Genomic DNA, 25,858 nt, shown 5'->3' on the forward strand with positions numbered 1-25,858 from the left:
GCATTACAATCCGGAAAGCGAAGAACAAATTCTCTGTGCTTGTGTCAATACCTCCCATGGGGTCTGTCCCAGAGGAACTGCAGCCCCTTTCTCTGCCACAGGAGTCAGAATAGGCAATGAAGCAGATTAATTCGACCTTGTATGTCTAAACAGCTTAAATTCTGTGTGAGCATCACCGAGAGAAATTTAACTCATTAGGTTCTGTGATCAGGAAGTTTGGAAGGACCCATTTTGGTAATTCTCCAAGACTGTATTATTTTACTACTGAACACTGGCAAACAACAACAGTAACAGGTCATGTCTGTATACACTGGAGATTTATTCCCACTGTTTCATTGTGGTTACTGTTCATATTTACAGTCAGGGTCAGGGATGCTGTACATATCAAGGTGAACAGTGAGATTCTGGAAGAACAACTATCAACTAAATCACATGACGTGGCCATTCTAATGTCTACTGCACACATCCAAACATTTCCAAATCACAAAAATATTAAAAATTCCCAGCATGAAGATCAAACAGCCCTATTCTTATTTTGTCACGTTAGACTTACTGGTATTCCACCAACGTGCTAATATTTTACTTCACTACAACCTCTCTCTGGCTAGATAGACAATTTGAATTTGAAATTTAAAATGGATCTTATTCTCTTTTAGACACTGAGCAAATAGCCAGAACGTCTTCTGAATGCTTTGCTAGGTATTACTAATTTAGCATCTAGAGGCTTGCTCCCTATACAGATGACATCTGTACTCATGATGATTCTATTAAAAGTATATGATGAACATTTCAAATAAAATATTCAGTGAACAGCTTTTAGATACAATTACTAGTTGTGATTTTAATGTGCTACTATGTTTAAAGCATACTGTCCACATCTAATGTATTCATTGTTGAAAGCTTACACTAAATGAAAAGCCTTTATTTTGGTAAGGACATCACAATGCCCTTGATGAAAAATATCTGCTGTAAAGGGCAGTTATCAATGCTTTTTAATTTAACAGGATGGACAAAATATTTTAATAAAAAGAGACCCTCTTTTCCTTTAAAACACAGAAAAATAAGGTAGGCAACAGCACCACAACCAAAGTATTAGTTACTCATTAGGAGGAATAGTATTTTAACTGTTCAGCACTTAACATTCAATGCACAGGTCTGCTCATTAAGCTAACAAGCAACTAGCTCACAGGATGATCTGAGTTTTGCAAGTTAACTATTTCACTGACGGTCACTATTTATATTGAAGTAAATCTAATGGAAGTAACAAATCTGTAGAAAAGGGGGATGCTAACTCTCATTAAAATTAACCTGTGTTAAGAAATTATTGTCGACAGAACCAAGAGTCTCTGCACAAGTGACTAATCACAAAGCATGTGTATTCCTCTTAACATGCACCACCACGGACAGAATTCTATTGGTCACCACAAGAGACTGTCATATTACTTAGAAATCCAAACCCAACAACAGATTGCATGAGTTATATGATGAGACTAACGCATTTGTTGTGTTTATCCTGTCCTGCAAGAAGATGAAAGCAAAAGTTACACAATAATATCATAAAACAGTAGCTCTTATAATGCACTGCTGTGACCAATATAGTCATGACAGCCAATGAAAACTATTAGCTTGCCAAAATCCATGCTAAAATGCAAGCATAGCCCCGCAAAGCAACTGAGCTGTGAAATCTCAAGGCATTTCCTTATCCAATCAGTGTCAGCTTGGATAGGGACCAGTTAGCTTGGGTAATCACACAAATTGTGCCTACCTGAGGCAAATTACAGTGAATCTAAAAAAATTTAAAACATAAAGACTCCCTAGACAAAACTTGCTTAAATTATTTAAGAACATGTTATTTATTTCATGTCCTTTGATAGCCGCAATTTAGGTAACTGGCCGAAATCCCACGAGAGGCACAACAAAAACATAGAAGCAAGACACCTATTTTATAACATCGAGGTTCTTTACACTATATTGCATCTACTTTTCAAATGCAGTATTTTAGAAAAAGAGATGCAAAGCATATGTTAGGGAAAATCCTGATGTGGTAAAGTCAAGGAAAGCTGCAGGTATTGGGTCTCTCAGGAACTAGTCCCTTCCAATTGCTTTTATTGTAATTAGATAAATTAAGCATAACATGGCAACATGAGATGTCAAAAATGATAGATAATCTATTCAAAACCAAATATTTCTTGAAACCCTTAGATTCATTATTAATTATCCAGCATATGATCAGAAAAGCATTTTTTCTTATTTTGGTAGCACATCACTTCTTTGAAGTCTACTTAACTGCACATTTTACTATGCTCAGAATAAGAATAGAATCTCTATTGATCCCTTCATGTTTTCAGAGATAGTATTACTTGTTTATACGTACGTACCATAAAATCAGTTGCTTTTCAGTTATGTATATGAGCAAAAATCTCAGAGGTAAAGCTAACTGGTTGTAAAAATAACATTTCAGAGACCTAAAAAGCTCATTTTGATGCTCCTCTGTGCATATTTTTCTCCTTGAACTGAAGAGAGGTATTGCGCCCGATTTTCCTCTCATATCAGTTTTAGACAGGTCCACTGACTTCAACGCAGTTAACTCTGCTTTACACTAAGGGTAGGCTAAAAAGGAATCAGGACCAGTTTATATGTCTGAGTTATAAACAGAAATGGACTTGAATACACTGGGATTCCAGATCCACACACTGTGGTTTGGGTCACTTTTTAAGTATATTATAGGCATCATACTCACAAGTGAGTAGAGGGTGTCTGAGAGGAGTTTTTGTTCTTATTGGGAAATGGTAAACTGTTAAAAACAACAGATTCCTAACTTTAGGCTATACCATATGTCAATTCCCAACTTCAAATAGCTGCCTACATCAGATGGCCTCCAAACTTAGTCCAAACCAAATAGGACTATATTAAATAGCATCTCATCAATATGATGTGCATGCACATACATCTGACCAGGCAAATTTAATTTAAAAGGAGTAGTTCCATTGACGTCACTGAAACCAAGTAAGGTCTTACAGGATTCTCCAAATACGCTCTCTATAACAACATGGTTTAAATACAAACCACATTCAAAATTAAATTGTTTTGCTAAGTTGTATAATGAAGCTGCTGCTAAAACAAAGGCTTATTCTAATTGAACTTTAGCATTAACTTGAAATGCAATGTACTGAGGATGTATCTCGTATATAAGCAGTCAGTGAAAACATCAGTTAAAATTATTCACCTATCCTTTTATATTTCATGTCCAGGAAGGCAGAATGGAGCAGCCATTCAGTCAGACAATAAAACATTCCAAGGGAGATCTGAATTACTCCAAGATAAATAGCTCACATTCTCTGCACAAACACTAACTATTAAGTCAGTTTACCTTTCAAAGATCTCTTTGTAAAGTAAGATCTTCACTAAACAAGTCTGCAGACCTGCACTTTTAAATGGACCAACAACATACGGGTGAGTACATTTTTCACCAAATCTGACACAATCTGCATGGTGCATGTAATATCAAATAACCCCCAAATAACCCTCCCTCTTATGACTACAGGCCGGAAACTGGTCTACAGCTGTAAGAGAACAGACGTCCGGCACACAAAATCAGTCTATACCTATAACAGAACACAAGTTCAGCACACGCAGACTGGTTTAAAAATGGCGGAAGCCAGTCTAAGATTAGCTCCCTGACCAAAGGATGAATGTGTATTGTGTTCACTACCCATCTAAAGTAAGCCAGTTACAGAAAACCACATAATGTAGATAGATTCCACCCCAATTTTTCTTGTTTTATCCAATACTATGAAGCCTCAGATGCACAGCAGTAGCACTTGGAAGTACCCAATCTAAACTCTATTCATAACTGTTCAGGTCTGAGGAGAGAAAGCTGTTTATTGGGAGGAGGGATGGGGTTCTGACCACTAAGGAAAGTTTTTTTACTACTCAGAAATCCCTACTCAAATACTACAACTGCATTATAACTTATTAATATGGTGGTGGAGCTATAAACTGACTTTTTTTTTCAAAAATAGTGCAAATAAGATTTTTTTTATGATCTAAAAGATGAGAGGATAAAAAGGGCAAACAGGATGGATGCAAGCTGTTCAGATTCTATGGTTATTCCTTCTGCAAACTATTTATGACAACTGTTAAGTATACCAATTTCTAGAACTGTTATAAAAGAGACATATCACTCAGCAAGAAGTTGACATAATGTATAAAAGGTATATGCGATAGAAAGATCTGGTTACTCCAATCAATCCTTTTCTCCACTGCTTATCTGATATTTCCTCCCACTCACCATTTCATTTTTAAACTTTCAGGAAATCTACAGAGTTTCTGACCATTAACGAAAAAAAGTGACAAAAGATTCCAGCAGAAGTTGCTTAGATACTTATCACTTAAGCAATTCAGTGTGAACAATGAAAATAAAAACCTACATTTTGCAGCAAAAAATTAACAGTTAAAGATGTAACAATACATTTAGTGTCTCAGAACTTCAAAGTTTGTTTCAAGTATATTTCACACAAAAGACAAGAATATTTTAAAGGGGATGACTTAAGAACAATTTTTTTCCATTTTTATTTATTTATTCAATCAATGTATGTACTCTCTTCCCAACAAAAACTTGTGACGGCTATTTCAATTTTGGCAAAAAGAAAAATAACTACACAGGCTATGATAGCTGCATGAGCTACATTCAGCAAGTAGGCACTTCAATCAAAGCAGCCAATCATGAATATAATCATGATTATATATATAACTGAAAAGTAGTAAAAACTTTTGCTAGGCTGACAGGAGGCTATACCTTTTTGTAAACATATAGACATGGGCATACAGAGAAAATTTGCTCAGGATTGCAAGACTTAACTAACGTAGCTATGTCCCATTTTCAGAAGTGACAGCCCACGCCTACATAAGGCGCCAGTGCCTCACAGCACTTTGCTGCTCTGTGAGAGTTGACTACTAAACCTGAAGTGGTGGAGCTGCATTTGGGTAGCTAATTAGCATCACTGAGCAACAATGCCCATTAATCCACCTTTATGCTAATTAGCCACAGAGATATGACTACGCTGTTTCTGATTTAGCAAGCGGCCCTGGTTTAGGAGGCAGTCCACACAGAATGATACAGGACACTTAAGGACATCACAACCAGGCATGGGAAATTTACTTTGTGGACATGGCCTTATGCACTTAGGAATCTAATGCCCACAGAAAGGCTAAGTGCTGTAGCATATATTTATACTGAAATCCAGAAGTGTCACTGACATTTGTGTAGACTTATCTGAGTTTGGCTAAACTACTATTTTAAAGCTAAGTAGCATAAGCTGTACAAGTCTGCCAAATACTTTGAGTATAGATGCAGCACCAAGAGTCCAAGCCACTGCAGCTACATTATTGGTGCTTGAGTTATCTAGTTTGAAGCTACCTCAGGTATATCCACACAAGCTGTTATCTTGCCATTTAAACACTTGAACTCCAATAGAGACATTCATTAACTAGCTTCTTCAAAATGAGACTTGAGATTTGCTGTGCTGATGGAAGCAATGCCTAAATGCCTTTATAGATTTTGAAAGAAGTCTTACTGGGAGTGCAGGAACAAACCATCCCAGTGCTCATGAAGACTAGCAATGGCAGAAGACCATCTTGGTTTAGGAGGGAACTCTTCAGTAAACTAAATCACAAAAAGGAAGCTTATAAGACATGGAGACTTGGACAAATAACCAGGGAAGAATATAAGAGCATTGCTCTGGCATGCAAGGATGAAGTCAGGAAGGCCAAAGTGCAATTGGAGTTGCAGCTAGCAAGGGACGTGAAGGGTAACAAGAAGGGTTTCTACAAGTATATCAGTAGCAAGAGGAGGATTCCCAAAGTGTCCGTCCCTTACTGAATGGGGGAGGCAACCTTGAGACAGAAGATGAAAAAATGGCTGAAGTGCTCAATACCTTTTTTGCCTCAGTCTTTACAGTCAAAGTCAGCTGCCAAACTACTGCACCAGGCAGCACAGTTTGGGGAGGAAGTGAGCAGCCAAAAGTGGTGAAAGAACAGGTTAGGAACTACTTAGAAAAGTTGGATGTGTACAAGTCCATGGGGTAGGACAAGATGCACCCAAGGGTGCTGAGGGAGTTGGCCGATGTGATTGCAAAGCCACTGGCCATCATCTTTAAAAACTCATGGCAATCCGGAGAGGTCCCAGATATTTGGGAAAGGGCAAACAGTGCCTATATTTAAGAAAGGGAAAATGGAGAATCCAGGGAACTACAGACTAGTCAGCCTCACCTCAGTCCCTGGAAAAATCATGGAGAAGATCCTCAAGGAATCCATTTCTAAGAACTTGGGGGAGAAAAAGGTGATTAGGAACAGTCAGCATGAATTCACCAAGGACAAGTCATGCCTGACCAACCTGATTGCCTTCTAGGATGAGGTGATCAGCTCTGTGGATTCAGGGAGACCAGTGGATGTGGTGTACCTTGATTTTAGCAAGGCTTGTGATAGTCTCCCACATCATTCTCACAGTCAAGCTAAGAAAGTATGGGCTGGATGAATGGATTGTAGGGTGGATAGAAAACTGGCTGGAGCATCAGGCTCAGAGACTAGTAATTAATGGGTGAACATCAAGGTGGCAGTGCCCCAGGGGTCGGCCCTGGGGCTGGTTTTGTTCAATGTCTTCATCAATGACTTGGAAAATGGCACAGAGTGGACCCTCAGCAACTCTGCAGACAACACCCAGCTGGGGGAATAGTAGATATGCTGGAGGGTAGGGCTAGGATTCAGAGTGACCTAGACAAATTGGAGGATTGGGCCAAAAGGAATCTCATGCAGTTCAATAATGACAAGTGCAAAATCCTGCATTTAGGACAGTCCCATGCACCAGTACAGGCTGGGGGCTGACTGGCTGGGCAGCAGCTCTGTAGAAAAGGACCTGGGTATCACAGTGGACAATAAGCCAAGTATAAACCAACAGTGTGCAACTGTAGCCAAGAAGGCTAATGGCATCCTGGGCTGCGTTGGTAGGTGTGTTGCCAGTAGGTCAAGGGAAGTGATTATCCCCACTCTAGTCAGCACTGGTGAGGCTACATCTGGAGTACTGTGTTCAGTTTTGAGGGGCCCCCACTACAGAAAGGATGTGGACAAATTGGAGAGTGTCCAGCAGAGGGCAACAAAAATTGTGAGGGGGCTGGGGGACATGACTTATGAAGAGAGGCTGAGGGAACTGGGCTTATTTAGTCTAGAGAAGAGAAGACGGGGGGGGGGCGGGATTTAAATAGCACCCTTCAACTACCTAAAGGGGGTTCAAAAGAGAATGGAGCTGGATGGTTCTCAGTGATGGCAGGTGACAGGACAAGGAGCAACAGTTTCAAATTATAGCAAAGGAAGTTTAAATTAGATATTAAGAAGATTTTTCTCACTAGGAGGGTAGTAAAACACTGGAACAGGTTACCCAGAGAGGTGGTGCGATCTCCATCCTTGGAGATTTTCCAGACCCACCTAGACAAAGCCCTGGCTGGGATGATCTAGATGGGGATGGTCCTGCACTAAGCAGGAGGTTGAACTAGATGATCTCCTGAGGTCCCTTCCAACCCTAATTTTCTATGATTTCTATGATCTGGGCCCTGGTCCCTGTAACTAACAGACTGAATGAGAAAAACTAACATAAAAAGATGTTTCTTCTTTCATTTGGGGTTTTCTTTTTTGGCGGGGGGAGGGAAGGGATAAGGAGAGATACAGGAGAGGCGCAGACAGCCAAATATATCTCTGCAGTTTTTGTTTCTGCTTGTGATGCGCAAACTTATCCAATTTGCCCCCAATCTCATTACCAACTGGCCATTCCCCTCCAGACAGCTCACTGTGTCTGAGTGAAGAGGTATTTGCTGAAAAGAATAGTGTGATCTTATGAGTCAGTTCAAAAAATCGTTTTGTGCATAAAGTCTTTTTTTTCTTAGATGGCCATTTGTGCAAGCAGCTAACTAATGGACAGACAAAGCAGCAGCATGGACATTGAAACACTTGCACTAAACAGGAGCTATGCACAAATTTCCTGTTAATAGTTCATATATTGTTCCGCTGCTCCACTTTGAATGGGGACCCAAGTTCCCTGCACTTTAAATGGAACCTGTAAAATGTAAGGTACCCCCTCCCCACAAATGCACAACTCAATGGCAAAGATGCATTCTAGACTTCAGTTACATTCCTAGATCCCTACCTAACCGTGCTGTTAAACAACAAACTGTCTGACTAATCTGTGATCCTGATGCCTTGGGCTTCACAGAGGCAATTCTTATTAATGCATATGGGAGTTTTCAGCTAAAATCCTACACATTTAGATAAGTAGAATGTATAACTCAAGCTGACAAAAGGGGGGGAAATGCAAGTTGTCACAGCATTTCATTATTTCTAACACACTTTTTGTTCATCCATGCCACATATTCCCATCCTAAGACTCTGCAACTCACTCATTTATATCAAGATCCTGTTGCAAAATGTTGTTCTCATCTACAAAATCTGAAAGCAATTTTTACTTGGTATCTGTTCCCTCTTCAATTTTCTGACTTTTTAAGCCTCCTCTTCTCTTCACCATGCATCTCTCATGCCTAATGCAAGAACTTTCTCCCCTGCAGAGTGTGCCAACTACAACTAATCCTCCTGTATTCTTGTGCCCCATCAGCTGCCTGTCTTATTTCAGATTTGACTTGAGAACATAGCTTCCTCCCTTACCTTTGCCTCTGAATTGTGTTCCCCCCCCCCAATTAATCACAAAACACGTTTCCCATTTTCAGTGGGCTCTAATGAAGGCTACCCCTACAAAAACATTTCAAAGCTTTAAGAGAAAGATTACCTGCTCATTTACTAGAACTGGTTGGCTAGTTCCACACTCAGTATGGCAATGTCTTCCTAACAACTCTAGTATGAAATTCAAGGTGTTATTAGTATTATTTTTTTTTTTATCTATGTGGTTTTAGACCTGGTTATCTAAGACTTTCTCTTTACTATTTCAATATCATAAGTGGTAAGATCAAACCATAAGATGATTTCTCTGCTGACAAATGCTACATGTACAATCTTGAAAACATGAAGCGCTCTCGGTACACAGTCCCCAGATCAGTCTTTATGGAGGTCTGTTGGCCTAAAGACCTTGGTGCAGACTAATTTTTTCCAACAAACCTGTGTTCTTGTAGTAGTTTGGATTTATTAGTGAGGTTCAGTATTGATAACTAGTGTGAACAGTCTTAAGTAATTAATAATAATATGAATTTACAAGATTTGCAGGTAAGAAAATGATACCAAACTTTTTTTTTTAAGTTTTATACTTTGAGTTTTTTCTCTTTCATAGCCAGTTACAAATGAAAAAAACATTCCCGTAAACCTGCAAGATAAGACTCTTAATTCATCACAAGAGAAGTAGAGTCATTTTGTTAGCAACAAAAATTTTAATCAGGATATTTGTAATATAAAGATTAGCTAGAACTCTGGCAGGCTGAATACTATGCATATTACCCGTTACATTAAAAGAATTCTGACAAACTTAAACTAAGGATTTTGCAGTCAGCTCCACTTCATTATAAGAAAAATAAGCAACATTCTTATGAATGGAAATGCAATTTTAATATCAAAGTTTTTCAGGTACAATAAATCCCATCAAACACTTGACATTAGGATGACTAAGTAATACAAATTGACATGGAACTTCCTTTGAAACTATATTTGTTTCACTGTTGACAGTTCTGAATTTAGACCTTAAGGATGTACAGGGCTCTTGATTCAAGTGTGTTATTCACGCTATTATAAAAATATATTAAATGAAAATAATCCTCCCTATTCTAGATAATAATAAAGGAACCTTCTATATAATGATAGAACCTTCTGCATATAATGCAGGATATAGGATGCAATAAAAATATCATTAAAGATTGTGAAGTATGTATAATTGCTAGTTTTCAAATTTACAGAAGGTAGTCAAGTAACAGTAGTTAGTCCAAAAGAAACAATATTCTGTTTTAAAGAATACAACATAATTACATCTTACAAAATGTTATATATAGTCTGCTTCACAACAATTCCAACAAGAACAAGCACTCATAAATTATGTTTTGCCTCTTCATCTCTGAAGCTAAGATTAAGAAGGTATGTAAATGACCGTTAAAGTACATTTTAGACATTAAGCATTGTGGCAAATTTCATCCTTATGAAAATTTAAATATAAATTGTAAATATCTGGAAAGATAAGTTCAATGAAAACAAGAGACAATAACTATATACAGTAGCTTTTGCTCATAATGCAGTGTTCACAAGTCTACCAATAAGAAGGGAAAGCAAAAAGAAACCATAGCCTCATACATTATTCAAGAAGAAATCTTGCTATTTTAAATATGAAGAGACCCTTCACATTTTAAAGATGGAGAAGTTGTGTACAAGAGGATCTAGGTCATCTATGGCACATTATATCCAGAGTTTGAATACATCAGGCTTAGTAATTTAACTAATAATTGTCACAATAACTTTGAGCTTACTGTAGCTTACAATAAACCATACAGTTAGTTAAAAAATAATGCACCCTGTGGATGCATCCAGACAAGCACGCACATGTGGTTTGTGGCTCGTTAAAACTGTTCGAGGCACTGCAAACCACGTGCAGTGCACGTGCAACTGTTCGCTGTGCTGCAAATTTAATACTGGGATCTCCTGGTATAAAAAAAACTGCTGAAAAGGTGCATCGCACATTCCAGGAGCATGTGCCAGAGCAAAGTGCGCCTCCACTGTTTTAGGCATTCCCTCACTCCTCCAACATGCTGGGAGCCAGGACGAGTGGGGAAACAAAAGTTTCCCCGAATCAGGGCATTTTGTCCCACAGCAAACCCCACGTGCAGGAGCATGTGCAGCAGCAAAAAACAGTGGCACAAATCTGTGCCGGTGCTATTTGTGCCACGGCAAAGGCACACCGTTGCATGTGGGGGAATGGCCTTAAGTCTTCAACAAGACAATAACAACTTTAACCATAAGGAATCAGCCTATACTTGTAGTGGCACTCCTCTGTGATCCACAGAAATAGCACACATACATTAAATGGGCAGAAGTGTATGGCTAGATCAGTTTGCAATTTAATTAGGTAAATGTCTTCTCTCTCAAAGAAGTGAAAATAAGAAATTAGTTTAATATGAAAAGTGAATTAAGGAATCTCAACAAACAGAAAAGTGGGCATCTAAACTCAAACAGATATCACAACAATCCATAATATCATCCAAATGTACTCTTCTTCAGAATGAGAATAATAGTCTTTCTAACAACAAAAACTTGGAATGAGAGAGGGATCCTCACTGCCATCTTGGATTTATTCTTAGGAAGTAAATCCATGTGCTTGTTTTCAGTACATGGTTTTCAGTTGTACATACCTGTTCTCCTTTATTTGTGTTTAAATGAAAACTAATGGAGGAGGAGGGAGAATACATTACCATTAATACATTTTGTTTCTAATGTGCATTAAAATTTAGTGCTTCCAATGTGAGGTACTAAATTAATGTTCATTAGGCTGCGATAATGCACAGTAGCACATTTTCACACTTTTTTAGTGATGCTTAATGCATGGTAGACTTTTTTTACTGCACATTAGCATAATGCCAGTTTTTTACATGCCACTTTAATGAGCAGTAAAATAGTCTACTGTACATTAAAGTGCACATGTAGATGCACCCACTGACACCTATTGAAAACCACACTGAAAAATTCACGCTAAAATGTACCTAAGGGAACTATACAGCACTGTATGCATCTGCTTTCTGAAGGTCAGTCTTATGCTAACACTTTGCACAGTACTGTATTTCACTAATTGCACCTTAATTTGTCAATAATAATAGAAAACCCTTATCATGTGCCTTTAACCTACTTTTATGAAAACATCTATAAGTGTATATCTACAACTTATGCAGGAATCTAAGATTATAGGGCTTTTTGTAAATATGTTATCTGTAAAACTTTATTCTGTATATATCTTTGTACATCTTAAAGATAAAAATGATCTTTAAATTAAATGGTTTATTGCTACTTTCACATAACCAATCTGTTTTTTCCCCTCCATTAAGAAATCAATGGTTTATAAAATTCAGTAATTTTTTTGTTACGCTGTAATATCAATATATGTTGCAAAGCCAAGTAACTTCATTGAGCTTTCCATTCGAGGCATAAAGCCCTGGTCTGGCAAAGACATAAACACATACCAAAATGTATAGATTCATTTTAATCAGACTCAGCATGCATGGATCTTTGCAGCATTGGGACCTAAATCATATCAGAGGACATTTATACACTTGCTCCAAGAGTTGGGGGGGGGGGGGGAGACCCCAAGTGCCACGCTAATTAAAGCGCCCAGAGCATCTCATGTATCAGTGTCCTCACACTTCAAAACGTTGGCAGGGGCACTTTAACTAAAGCTTGTCGAACAAGCTTTAGTTAAAGTGCCCCCACTGCCATTCTGAAGTGCAGGGACACTAATACACAAGACGCTGGAGCACAGGAATTACCACGCTCCAGCAGACTCGATTGAATCTGCTCTGATGCACTGTAATTACAGTGTGCTGGAGCAACCTCACTGCTTGCATATAGGCACCCAAAGAAATTCCTTTCTGGACTTGTAAACGTAGATGGTGACCGAGTGCTGGGGAATCTGAACTGTAAAACAAAATGAAGAACTGAAGCAGAGAGACATATCCAATTGAATAAGGTATACACAGACATTACAGGAAGGAAAAAAAACAAAACTGGTTCTCTGACTTTCTATGAAGACTGTTTTATTCCTACAAGGATTCCCTTGCTATCACATTTAGATTACATTCAATAAACTATATATTTCCATGTTCAGACATAAATCAAAGTCTTTTGTGTATTAAATCATCTTACATTTATTTATATATATTAAATAAATCAATATTATATTTATATACAATAAAAAGCATGTTCCTGTGATCAGAGACCTGATGAAGAATGTCATGCATTCAAAATCTTGTCTAACTTTATCCCACTACATGGTTGGTCCAATAAAAGATATCACCCTAAGAAATCCTCATCTCCCCCAGTAATGACTTTCTTCTACAAAACTGCTTATTTAGGTTTCCAGCTGAAGTGAACAGTTCAAACTATTTTTTATCAGGTTTTGCCCTGAACAGGAGCACATGACTAAACAGACCATAAATCTGTAATCCCTTAGTAAAAAGTCTCACTGTTTCTCATACAAACACTAACACGCGACTTAAAACTCTTAATATCTTTACTTTGCATCAACTGTTTCCTTGAGCATTCTGTTACTAAAGATATGACTGCAATTCTCTCTAAAACCACAGGTGCTGAACAAGGCTAAGTATTTACAGTTATCTTTTTGGGTTGTAGTAACTCTTCATCATAGATATCTAGAAAATCATTATTTCAAGATACTACTGGAAATAAAATCTCTCTAGATTAAAATCCCTCAGACTAATGCCACTGGGAAAAAGAAAATTATTTTACTACATCATCTGTCTAATCCCCATTCCAAAAAATATAATCAAATTCATGGTTCTATCTGGGTTAAAGGTTATATTAATTCTATTACGTCATTTCCAAATAACCTTATGCTCTGGCATTCCCAGAACATATTGGGTATAGTAGTGGCTCAATTAATTTGAAAATTGAGCCAGTATTTTCATTTCAGAGGCATGCTAGCAAAATTCCAGACCTGTCTCTGAATCAGTCATTTCAACACATGACTTTCAGGGCTAAACTCAAAACTAGGAGGGTTGTTATCTTCATCATCTGTTTTTATTCTAGATGTCAATGCTGGAAAACACTGCCGCCTTTGAGGTAATCAGTCAAGATTTCACAACTTTGTAAATGCAGCATATTTTATATCTATCTGAGAAGGTTCCCTAGTGATATCGTACAGTAGGCTAAAGAAGTGAAAACCTATGGGAAAAAGGAGTGATTTTGTAACTGTATTCACTTAGATTTATAGTTAGCTTTACTCTTTACCAGATTGCTATGGTGAACTGGCTTCCATAGTTCTACTACTGATTATGTAATAAAGGACAGAAAGAGGTTATAATTAACCTTAAGATAATGGTGGTGGTGATGATGATCATCATCATAAATGATGAGCAGTAATAATCATAATAACAATAATGATAACAACAATAAACAAACAAACTAGGTCAGTAAAATCTATTCCAGGGTTCTTTCTGCGTTCCAAACTGTCTGGTTTGTAAATTAGGCAAGAAAGGTTCTTTGGGTAGATGGGATATCTTTTAATAAACCAACTGAGTAGTCTAATACTCAGCTGGTCTAAAAAAAGAAATCATATCTGCCCAAAGTACCTTGCCTGCCTATGTCCTTAGGCCAACACGGCTACAACTAAAAACCCTGCTACATGGTCTGTAAATTGCATCTTACCAAGCTTTTTAACCACTTTACTATCAGCATTCTGAAATCTACTCTTTATTTCAACTTTTTATTTTTAGAAGCCATGAACAGATGGTGAACAGAATCACGTAATAAAAAATAGGCAGAAATTCAAGACAAAAAAAAGTTGCAAGTACAGTATACTAGTATTTTCCTCCACAATAAATATAACAGACTGTTTTAGGATTTTCTTCTCTAAAATAAGATGCCTGGAGATTCATGTTTCTGTTTTCTCTTCCTAAAAACGTGCGTGTGTGTGTGTGTGTGTGTGTGTGCGCGTGCGTGCGTGCATGTGTATGTACACGCGCGCGCGCACACACACACACCAGAGACAGCAGGCTGAATACCTACCTTGCCTTCAAAAGATATAAGGCAAAAATATGGCCTTTTCAGAGGTTAGAAGGCTTGCCACTGACTACATCATAAAATGGATTTTACCCTGAAATCCCTGAGTTGGGGTTATAAATTCACTCCTTTCACAGGGTTCAGCTTTGCTGACCAAACTTCACATGAATTGTTTTCTCTAATCTTGGTTCTTTTTAGTGTTTCCTTTGTCCCAGTTCCCCATTCCCATTGCAGAGAGTGCTATTAGTATATTTTTATGTGCAGGGTAGAGTTTGCACCTTTCACAATGAATCAACAACATTTCAGCAGATTTAGACAAAGTGCTACGCTCTTTACAATGGTGCGTCAACAGAAGAGCTCTGCCACCCCATTTACAATTTAATTTATTTTTATTTTGAGAGTGAAAACTACTATATTGGTGCTAGAATCTTTTTCTCTCTAAGTGCCTTACTCAGCTCCTTCCAGGCTGACACAGAAAACTTTACTTTGATACTCCCTTGCCCATATCCTTCTGAAAGCTATGGTTATAAATAGAGACTTAATTAGACAGATTATGCTCTGGTTTCTATTTGGCCTCACTTCAGGTACCTGTTAACAAATTATTAGATTTAGAGTTTAACACAACTCATTAGAACGTAATAGTGTGAGATTTTAAAAGCAGCTAGTTAAATTAGGAACACAGGATGTGTTGACCTAACACAGGACTTGAATTTCTACAAGAGTGGGGGGGTTTCAGTTTCTTCTGTTTTTTTAAAAAAAGAAAACCAACAAGGCCTAAATCAATAAAGTTACATCTGAAAATCTTAAGAGCTATGCAAAGAAAAGTATCTGAATTTAGCAGTTAATTTTCTGACGCTCTATTGAAGCATTCAGGTTAGCTGATACTTGATGTCAGATTTTGTCCCTTGTAAATGACACAATTTAAAAGGACAGAAATAAAACAGCATTCGAACATGTTCATAGACTAGCTATTGAAAAAAGACTTTAAAAGATATGAGAAGTAGTGATCCAACAACTCATACAAGCAAGACATTTTTAAATAATGAAAATGCCCAGAAAACTAAGGGTACCTGTACATGAGCACAGAGGCTCCTCCGATGCACTGTAAAGAAATGTGTATCGAAGCAGACTCGGAGCAGGGCAATTACTGTGCTCCAGCAGCCTCCCACATCTTGTGCATCAGTGTCCCCACACTTTAAAATGGCAACAGGGGCACTTGAACTAAAGCTCATCGAATGAGCTTTAAATTCAAGCACCCCCACCACCATTTTGAAGCGCAGGGACTCTGATACACCAGATGCTGTGTCACTTTAATTAGAGCAGCTCTCAGAGCCATTCTAATTAAAGCACCCCCCACTCCCCCAACTCCTGCAGCACGTATAAATGTGCCCTTAAGTTATAAGCAGGTCAGCAGGCTACAAATGAGCAAACAAAGCTTACAGAGGACAAAAAGAACACTACAAAGTGACAGTGATATGCTCAGTTTTTTGCTTAAAAGTGTCTTCTGTTGCTTTGGCATTACAAAAGCATTAATCAGCGTGTTGTGCATTACATAATGTTTCTGTGTCAGTGTGACAGACCTGTTGCTCTCAAGAAAACCTGCATTGCTTAAGTATGCTCACAGAAGCCAGTTATACTGAAGAAAAGCAAGGCTTGTACCTGTTTAAAGATATGGAAGCTCGATTTTCAACTGAGCATTCCTCAAATGACTTAAATAAGACATCTTGAAAATTTAAAAACAGTAGTAACAATTCACACAGAGCTGACATGAGAACAAAAGATTTTGGGGCACTCAAGTCTTGAACATTTCTTCCTAATGGGAGAAAAGGCATAAAATAGAGTTTTCAAATATCTCAGTAGAAAAATCCTGCAGTCATCCTGCATTACACTGTGAACCCTAACAAGAATAATGTCAGAACTGGAACAGGAGACCTCCAAAGAATACCTGGATTAAGTGGTTCTGGAAATGTCATACTTTCAATGTTGGTAAGAGGTTTGTGCAGTAGAAGATGATCATACTGCTAAAGATTACATCTTTTCAAATGAGATCTAAAAATAAAATCTTAACAATGTACGATTAAAATATACAATCTATTCTAAATTTGCAAAGATAGACCTGGTGTTCCTTGCTGTGTACTCTATACAGCATCTATTTGCATCTTTCATCCTTGAAGAGGTGCTTACACTTCAGCAACAGATGAAGTCAGTTCCTGAACTATAACAGCTTTCCCAGTGTTATGGGATCCTCTGGATCAAAGGCTGTAGTCCAAATGGCCTCTTTAAGGTTGGGTTCTGTCTTGCATTTAAAACAAAACCTTAATTTAGGCACCTTCTTCACAAACAAAGCAAAAATAACAAATGGCATAAACATCATAATACTGAATATTTACTAAAGCTAAGGTCATATTTAAAATGTGTAAATCTCTGAGATAAACAGCTAGTGTTACATGTAAAGAGAGAGAGAGAGAGAGAGAAAAGAGTCCCGTTCATATATAAATGCTAAAACAATTTCAAGGGGAGAAAAGGATTAGTCATATAAACAGCTTTTCATTTAAACCACTATATTTCCCAGTAAAAAGCTTCCTGCTAAATGTAGACAAAATTGTTGCTGTTTACGAACCTGAGGAAATACTTAATTTCAATTATAAAAACAATTAACAACTTCTTATTTGAGTTAGGGAAGGGGGATACCATAAATATAGGATGCAGATCCTTTGCAGCTTAATGACTTCAAATGACTGTCAGTTTTCATCAGGACAGAGTTCGATCCAAACGTTTTTTCTTACTTAAAGTAAACTTTCCCCATGTACGTAAAAGTAACAAAATCAACTAAGGTGTTATCCTAGTAGTATACTCCAAGTGGAATAACTGACCACCTGTATCATCTTAGTTACTACTATTGTCAGATGAATAAAGTACAAAATGAATAAAGTACAAGATGAATACTGAATGTTCAACATAAAGCATCATATGTTTTCCCTTTAATTGCTGCAGCATTCCTCTTTTTTATTCGCTAGATATTTCAACCAGTTTTACTGTAAAAAAAAGTTATGACAGATCATATTTTTTTCAATATTAATAAATAATGGCTCACTGTTCTTCTTAAGTTCTGAAGAATCCATTGATGTAACAGCAGTAAAAACTGCTTTCTACCAAAGCCATTGCTTTCAGGGAAGTACCAGTGATTTAAAATCTGTGTGTCTTCTGAAGCAGAGCAACACGCTCCAAATATTTAATCTCTGTCAGTATGATCTATCATATAAACACAACCTATTAAGCCTTATTTCCACTACACAATTAGTAGTCCTTTCAAACATTCCGATATTAAATTCCTGTATATCGTTGCACTACAAGACCTGCATTTTATAGCAAGAGGTTTCAAAGACAACTGTCCTCTACAAACTAATAAAAAATGAATTATGCATAATCAAAATCCAAAATGAGCAGCAATTATAACAATAGCAAGACTAAACAGCATTCTTAGAACCTTAAAATTCCATATGTTTTGCAAAAAGGATGCAGTATTAAATCACTGGCAGTCACCCTGCAGAGTAGGAATTCTCCTGTCCAGCAGAGGTGTAGGTTGTAGCCATGTTGGTCTAAGGACATAGGCAGACAAGGTTCTTTGGGTGAATCTGATATCTTTTATTAGACCAACTTAAATAGTTGGAAAACAATTATTAAGCAAGCTTTCGGGTTCAAAAACCCTTCGTCAGGCTGCCTGATAGTCCAGCAGATAGTTTCTCAAACATAAATAAATGAAGTGATGTTCATAATAAAAATTAGAGAGGTATGCACATTGTTCCCAAAAGCAGCAAAGGAGATAAAGCCATTTCGTATGAAACACTTCACAAGTGCAGGTCAGTGAATACAACCAGGGTGCCACGGCATGCTGGCACGTGTTGAGATCTTTTCAAAGGTGCTGTGGGGCCCAAACAATGTTAACACTGTTAGGTAAACCCAGAGATTTCAAAAAGGAATTTATCATGTTAAAAACATGGGACCTGTTTTGGTCTTCCTGAGTTCTTTGCAACAGGAGAATTGCTCTCTTATTTTTCTGTAGTTCAAAAAATGAGTGAAAATTAAGAGCTGGCTGACTAAAAAATGTTAATATAACTATCTTTGACCTGTGTCTTGAGCCCGTTCAGGGGTTCCTTGAATCTAAAAAGTTAAGAACCACTGGTGCAGGTTTTCCTACAGAGCCTGGTTTTTGATAAACATGAAAGGGAACTATTGAAAAATGCTCACAATATTTTTCTATAAGTTTGTGATATTTTAATTAAACAAGCCTTTCTGTTATAATAAAAGACTTCTTACGCTGTTTTTAAATACAGGCATCATGGTGAGTAAGGAATCCAGCAAATGCTTACTCACGGCCTCTGAAAGTGAAGTTGAACCAGCAGCTTCACTTGCCTTGGAGATGAAATATGCATTGGATCCCAACCGACAGATTAAGAAAAGAAACAAAGCCCTGCAGGTGAGATTTAAAGATATCTGTGAGGCCCAGAATGAACAAAGGGACAAGCAACTATCTACAATACAACATACAGACAAAAGAGAAACAAAGCCCATCTCATATAAAACAGCTTATCGTAAATATATGACAGTGCCTGCACGAAGGTCAATACCTAATGTTACTAAGAGCACAGGAGTTCAGACTTCACCAGATCTTAAAAAGTGTTACCAGACATTCCCTCTGGACCGCAAAAAAGGGAATATTATTAAAAGCATCTCAGCTGTTGACACCTTTAAGAGTCAAAACAATGGATTTCTAATAGATATTAAGGATAAAGACAGTAAAAACTCAGGGGAGGCTGCTCAATGTAGCAAGAAGGTCAGTGGCCTAATGACCGCAGAATTTATTTCCCATACTAATGAACGCATGAATGCAATAGATCAGCCTTCTAGTGACAACTGTTCAGAGGCATGTAAAAGCACTGATTTGCACAGCTGTACTAAAGAACCTTCTTCTCTTCAAAACTCAGCAGACTCTACTTCAGAAGAACCTGATTACCAGCTGCATGATAAAACAAAACATGATACAGGGCCACTGGGTAATGAGGAATCTATTCAATCAGCACATGGAAAAGTGTTTAAGACGGAAGTAGCTACCATTTATTTACCTGCGTCCAGTTCACATGCCATACGGCCTGACTTGCAAAACTCTGCAGCAGAGACTGAATGGTTATTGTGCCCAACAACAGATGAGGAAAAAAAGAGAACTGTGCATCTTAATGGTTTGCAGTCCCAATCAGTAAATGCTCAGGCCTGCTTATCACAGGCACAGTGCCAATCACCCGAATGTAATGAACAGACCCTTCAGATAAATGTTTCACCTCTGAAAGAAAGTCAGCCTTGTCAGACAGCAGTTGCTGTGAGTGAAGGATGCCAACAAATTGTGCCTCACACAGAAGTGGTAGACTTGAAAGCACAGCTTCAGATGATGGAGAATTTGATCAGTTCAAGCCAGGAAACCATAAAAGTGTTGTTGGGTGTTATTCAGGAGTTAGAAAAAGGAGAAGCTCACAGAGAAGGGTAAGTATAAGCCAAACTATTTGTAAAGCTTTCTTAATATATACTGCTTTTTAATGTGTAATGTTAATCTACTAAAAACATAAATCTTAAATAGATTCTGCTATAGTATCAATGCCAGAAAAATCTGCTTCATAATTTTCATGTGCAACAGTTTTCCTCTTTTATAAGCCAGTCCTAGAGATGCCTACTATTGACACTAGCAAGCCTACATTTAACTACGTTCACATCTTTAGAATATAATATAATAACCTTAGTACTTATTTGTTTTGGTTTGGTTAAATAACTAACTCATCGATCTTGTCCTATGTGGTTTTCTATAGGAATTGAATTGATAACTACAATGAATTAGTACCTATAATGACACAGAAGCTACTTCTCTTTTACTAGCGTAATACCGTTTAGAATATGCAATATTCTTCAATAATCTTTTTCTAGCAATAATTTCTTAACACTGATTGTGCATATGCCCTTAAAATTAAAAACAATTTCTAATTCTATAAACAGACTAATAAAAGACTAAAAAAGTTAATGTAAGTATATAATTGCATAACTGTGTAAGCATTTTGTTTTGTCCATTCCAATTATGAGATTAACTGATTTGTACTTCTTCAAATACTCAATATACATGAAATATTTGAATAGCGAGTTTTTAGAAATGCTGATATTGTCCAAAACATGCAAAATTTTCATCATAGCCAAGAAAAAAAAATTACGTCTTCTCTCCTTAACAATGGTCTATGTCCTTAGACCAACATAGCTATAACCAACACTCTCCTTAACAATAGCATTTTGCATCTTCTCGGTAAGTGGTGCAAGTAATTGTTATTTAACCAGCTAACAACCATCAAACTGTATTCAAATCTCCACACCAAAATAATACTTTTCATAATTACAGTACAACTCTTAGTCCTAAAATCTCTAAATATAATGCTTACAAATATATCAGTTTTTTGTACCTACTCAGTGCCATATAATGCCAAGATATAATAATGGGTTTCCTATTCTGCAACTTTTAGCATGGACAAATTTCTCTCCAATCCCTACCCCACGTTATCACGCCAACATGAAATACAGATAATTTCAATTACACTGTTACAAATGCTCTATTGAATATGCTTTTCTCTGAATTCATCTACCAATATGTATTCTCTCACCACTGCTGTAGATACAAAAGAGAATCCGTCCTCCACTGATTACATTTCTTATCTTTAAATGCTTCACAAACCTCTTTAGGTTAGAGTAACGGTAGATGTTACTTGAAACAAGAATAGGTAAAATATTGGGAGACAAAAGTGAAATTCTACATAGCTTATTTTTAAAGGAGAGTAAGCTTGTACTGCTAGAAACAGTAAAACAGTTTAACTGGGCACTGAACACAGAGCATAAAAGTGATTCATTAAGGTAGGAAGCTGGAAAGTAAGATGGCCCTCATGAAAGCTCCAGGCAAGATCCCAACATGCCTCTGCCTGCTCGACGGGGTTAAGGAAATAATTTAGGGCCAAGTACACTAGACTTGGACGCACCTCTTAAGTTTCCCTCCACACTATGGAAAGTTTCACCTTGTCCGTCTCTGCCTTTCAGTCCCTTTGTACCACCTGAACAATTTAAAGAGGTCAAAATACACAAAGGGCTATGACCCTGTTTGGAAAAGTGTCCACTATTGATTGTATTCTACAACTTTGACTAAAAGAGCAGCTTTTCTTTAAAAAGTATGTGTATAACATGAAAACAAACTCAACCTTTATTCCACAAAGCAGAAAAATCTTTTGAATAAGTAGACTGCCAAACCCTTTTATTGTCGTAAGAATTCTTCCCTTAACTTTATTGCTACAGTAACTTTTTTTCTAGTGACCAAAAATGAATGCAGTCATTCATTCTGCCTCTCAGTCCTTTTTATAATTCTAGAATATTGACTTAGTGCCTTGTTAGGAACTGTTTATCATTTGGTTGTATCAAAACAAAAGAAATATTACTTTTACTGCTGTGTAGATCACAGCAGACAACCATTTCCTCTACCTGAACAACAGTACTCAGCATTTATAGCTTTTACCGACTTTTCAATTAATATGTGATGTATACAGCTTTTTATAACCAACAAGGTTTACAAAAAACTTATCAACACAGTACAAGCAATATTGTGGGGATTTGGGTTGTTTTTTGGGGGGAAGGGAAGGGCGAGAAGGTGGACACCAGTTTAACTTTGTGATCAGCTTTTCCTCCATTCAAGAAAGTCACAGCTCTTAAGTAGTACCATGGGATTAATACTCACTGTATTTTCATTAATATGTTGTAGGTCTTGAACTGCTATCCTATATAACTCATTGCTAAAAGTATTGAGGCCAACAACTACTATATATCAGTGCCTCTAGTGCTAATAGCATCAAAATCATCCATGTATAGGTTTTGAAACGTCAGTTCTACATTTTCTTTGTTCATATAGCAACACCATGCAGTATTCAACTCCACTGAAAATATATTCTCAACAAATGGTAGAAGAGAGCAGCTATAATACTTGACAGCAAGTAGAGGCTCTAGTTTGCTCCTTCAAGTCTACAAGCAGAAATCATGCACCACACCAAGCTCTTTCCCCTTTCCAAATTCTGATATTCATGAGAATAAAATACAATGTTTCTTTTGCCACTGGTTTAGGTTCAAATCTATATATGTTTTTCACATAATGTTAAAATTGACAAAACGTGACCAAACTGACTATCAGAGGCTTTTAAAAAACAAAGGGCTTTTTAACACATGAAAATGGCCTGAAAACTCTGGACTTTTCAAGGGAAAAAGCCAAAATTGGCTACATCTAGCCTATGGTCCAACTTCAAAGATGGATTTATATAAAAAATCTGCAGGGAGTTTATGTCATTATAGGGAGCCACTAAGTAGTTTTAATTTTTTAATCAAGGGACAGATGTTTAAAGAATTCACCATATGATCACTATATGTATTATATGAATGAGGATCTTAACCTCTCTGTAGCATTTGGAACCTTAACAAAAGTTACCAGAAAAAAATATACACGAATTTGCGGGAGGGAGTGAACATTCATTATATACATTATGTGTATTCTTACTATGCTTAGTAGCGACACCAGCAAGTACCATATGCTGTTTTTGGAAGGTTGCCGTTTAAGTCAGAAGCAGTACAACTATGCCTGCATGGTGCTTTAGGCTCAGTGATAATGCTCATTAGCCTACCCCATGCTAATTATCTCACCCACAGCTCCTGTGGACATGGCTAACCCCATTTCCAGTTTAGAAGCTAACCCATGTAGAGCACCATGTGAACAGCAAGTTTATCATCTAAACGTTCTAATTTAATGTATGGGGAAAAAATGGCAATTAGAGAGAAGGATACACTACATCTTAGAGTTAGATCTCCAATTTATATTACAGCTGAATACCACAAGAGCTTTTTCAAGTGAAGAGGCATACAGTTCAGATTTAAAATGTAATGAAAACACATAACAACTCCTGCTAACAAACAATATTGGGTGTTTGGTGCATCTCCCAGTGAGCTGTTTGACTCATGTAATCAAGGCTGCATTTAAATACAGTGGATATGCACTAAGTCCAAATTCTGCTTTTGCAGATGTGCAGACCCACTAATTCCAGTGGGATTGCTTACATGCTAGTGAAAGCAGAATTTGATCTGCTATTCTAACACTTGGCTAATTCAAACACTGCACGTTAAATATGCTGAACAGGCAAGACTGGAGCCTTACATGGGTTATAAAATATTTTAATTCATCTGTTAAATCTGTATAAAAACAAGTGCCTACATTCTACAGTCAACCCAATCTTTGAAAAGTTCAGAACCAGTTCAAGGACAATTTATGTTTGTACCCAAGTGCATAATAAAGAATGAACTTTATAATATCTTGAGGAAAATTCTTGAAGGATCTGAAGTAGCTCCTAGGCTTAAACTTTGGCAGTTAGCACCTCATAGACTGGAAGAAAATTTAAGGTTTGTATTTGCTTGAAGTGAATGGAATTTAAAATTAAAATAAAGAGGGACAATTCACATTTGTTTTGCTGGAATTCTCATGCCTGGCTGGGAAGCAGTGAAGGGGAGGGGGAAGTGTGTAGGAAACAGAGGGAGAAAAAGGAGAATGCCATCCAGGTTTAACAGCTACTTATAGTACTAGCCTCTAATTGCAGAAACTTTTCCCTATTCTCACTAATAGCCCACCACTGGGAGGTTACCCCAAATCCCTGGTTTGCTTCTCCAACCTAGGGACTCTGGGGAAGTCACAAAACCCCTACAAAAGCTGAGTGACACTTAAAAAAGTAACAGCATTTCTTCTTTCAGACATAACAGGAAAAATAAAGCTCAAACTGTCCAAAAAGACATGGTTCCTTTAGAAGTGGGATATCAACAGTGACTGGCTCCTATTTTGGAAAGATTCTGGCTGCCACCTTTTCTTCCAGTTGCAGACATGGCAAAAAAGAAGGAACAAAGTTTAATAACATCAGTCTGGGGGAGACCTAGAAGGATAGGTAGGAACACAAATGGGGGAGGTGGCCAGGGGGGTGAGGACACGGACAGAGGTGTGGTAGAGAAACATAAGCCAGATACATCTTCAAAATCCCTGTTTGTAATGTAAGGTACCTATTAAATGTATCCAATAATATATTATGCATTAGACACTGAACATAAGAAAGTCTTGGATCTTGTGATGATAATCTTTGGAAGACAAGGCTATTGTTGAATTTTGCTTTTTGCTGTGCAGTCTTTTACCTCTCCACCAGTGCTGTGTAGAGAACAAACCAATGCTGGCAGAATTACTCTCTCAGACTCATCTGTCTCTTCACTTTCACATCTCTTCACATCCAACCTAACACTGTGCCAAAAATGGTTGTATCTTCATGATCAAGGAAGGAATAATTTGGCACAAATTAGTGCTTTTTAAGCACATAGTAAACCAAAAAATTGCCACTTCCTTGACTCATTCTCTTCCTTCCCATCATTAGCTTTAAGACATCTGTCTGTGATGACACAGCTATACTATTAGATGCAAGTGGCAGAAACAGCTATTTTAATTTTCAAGTTGTCACAGAAAACAGCATCTTTTCTTTACTCCTCTCACCCTCCACACAAAAACCTTTTTCTTCCCAATATCTTATGATTCTGATTCTAAATATTAATAGTCAGTTCCTGAACTGTCAGACTGCTTTTCCCACTTCCAGAAAGTGTATTTATTGGTGTAACTCTTTATGCTTGCTTATGGGAGTCATGTTACAGCTAATACTTTTGTGGCTATGGAAAGAGTATAAGGAAAAAAGGTCCATTTGTTTTCTCCTCTTTTTCTGTGCTACCCATTTTCTTCAATTTAGATTTCTGTAGTGTCACTGATCCGCATTTTGCCTACCCCTGATATAGACATTTTAAGTCCATGCAACTATCTCCTGGTAGGTGTTAGGTTACAGCACAGTCTCTGATCTCCTCTTCCCTCACCCCCAAATCTAGAATAAATTAGTAAACATAACAAAGCATATGGTGGTTGGGAACTCTGATCTCCCATGGATCCATCACATCCAAAGTTTAAACCCAGATTCAACTCCTA

The 25,858-nt window shown here is 37.4% G+C and overlaps 2 protein-coding genes across 10 annotated transcripts in view; one reads left to right on the forward strand and one right to left on the reverse strand.

The window, feature by feature from the left end:
* DOCK1 (dedicator of cytokinesis 1) overlaps positions 1-25,858 on the reverse strand; it is a 555,371-nt gene that overhangs the window by 300,771 nt on the left and 228,742 nt on the right. The window lies entirely within an intron of this gene.
* The window catches only part of INSYN2A (inhibitory synaptic factor 2A), a 64,694-nt gene that overhangs the window by 1,604 nt on the left and 37,232 nt on the right, over positions 1-25,858 (forward strand). For 2 of the 3 annotated variants that reach the window (XM_019482869.2, XM_019482871.2), the window contains exons 2-3: positions 3,252-3,453; positions 19,089-20,289. In XM_019482869.2, the coding sequence (XP_019338414.2) occupies positions 3,435-3,453; positions 19,089-20,289 (1,220 nt within the window). In that variant the 5' untranslated portion in view covers positions 3,252-3,434. The remainder of the gene's footprint in view (positions 1-3,251; positions 3,454-19,088; positions 20,290-25,858) is intronic. The other variant, XM_006259203.4, reaches the window with a different exon arrangement.

Source organism: Alligator mississippiensis, chromosome 6, assembly GCF_030867095.1.
Source record: "Alligator mississippiensis isolate rAllMis1 chromosome 6, rAllMis1, whole genome shotgun sequence".
Taxonomy (NCBI): Eukaryota; Metazoa; Chordata; order Crocodylia; family Alligatoridae; genus Alligator; species Alligator mississippiensis.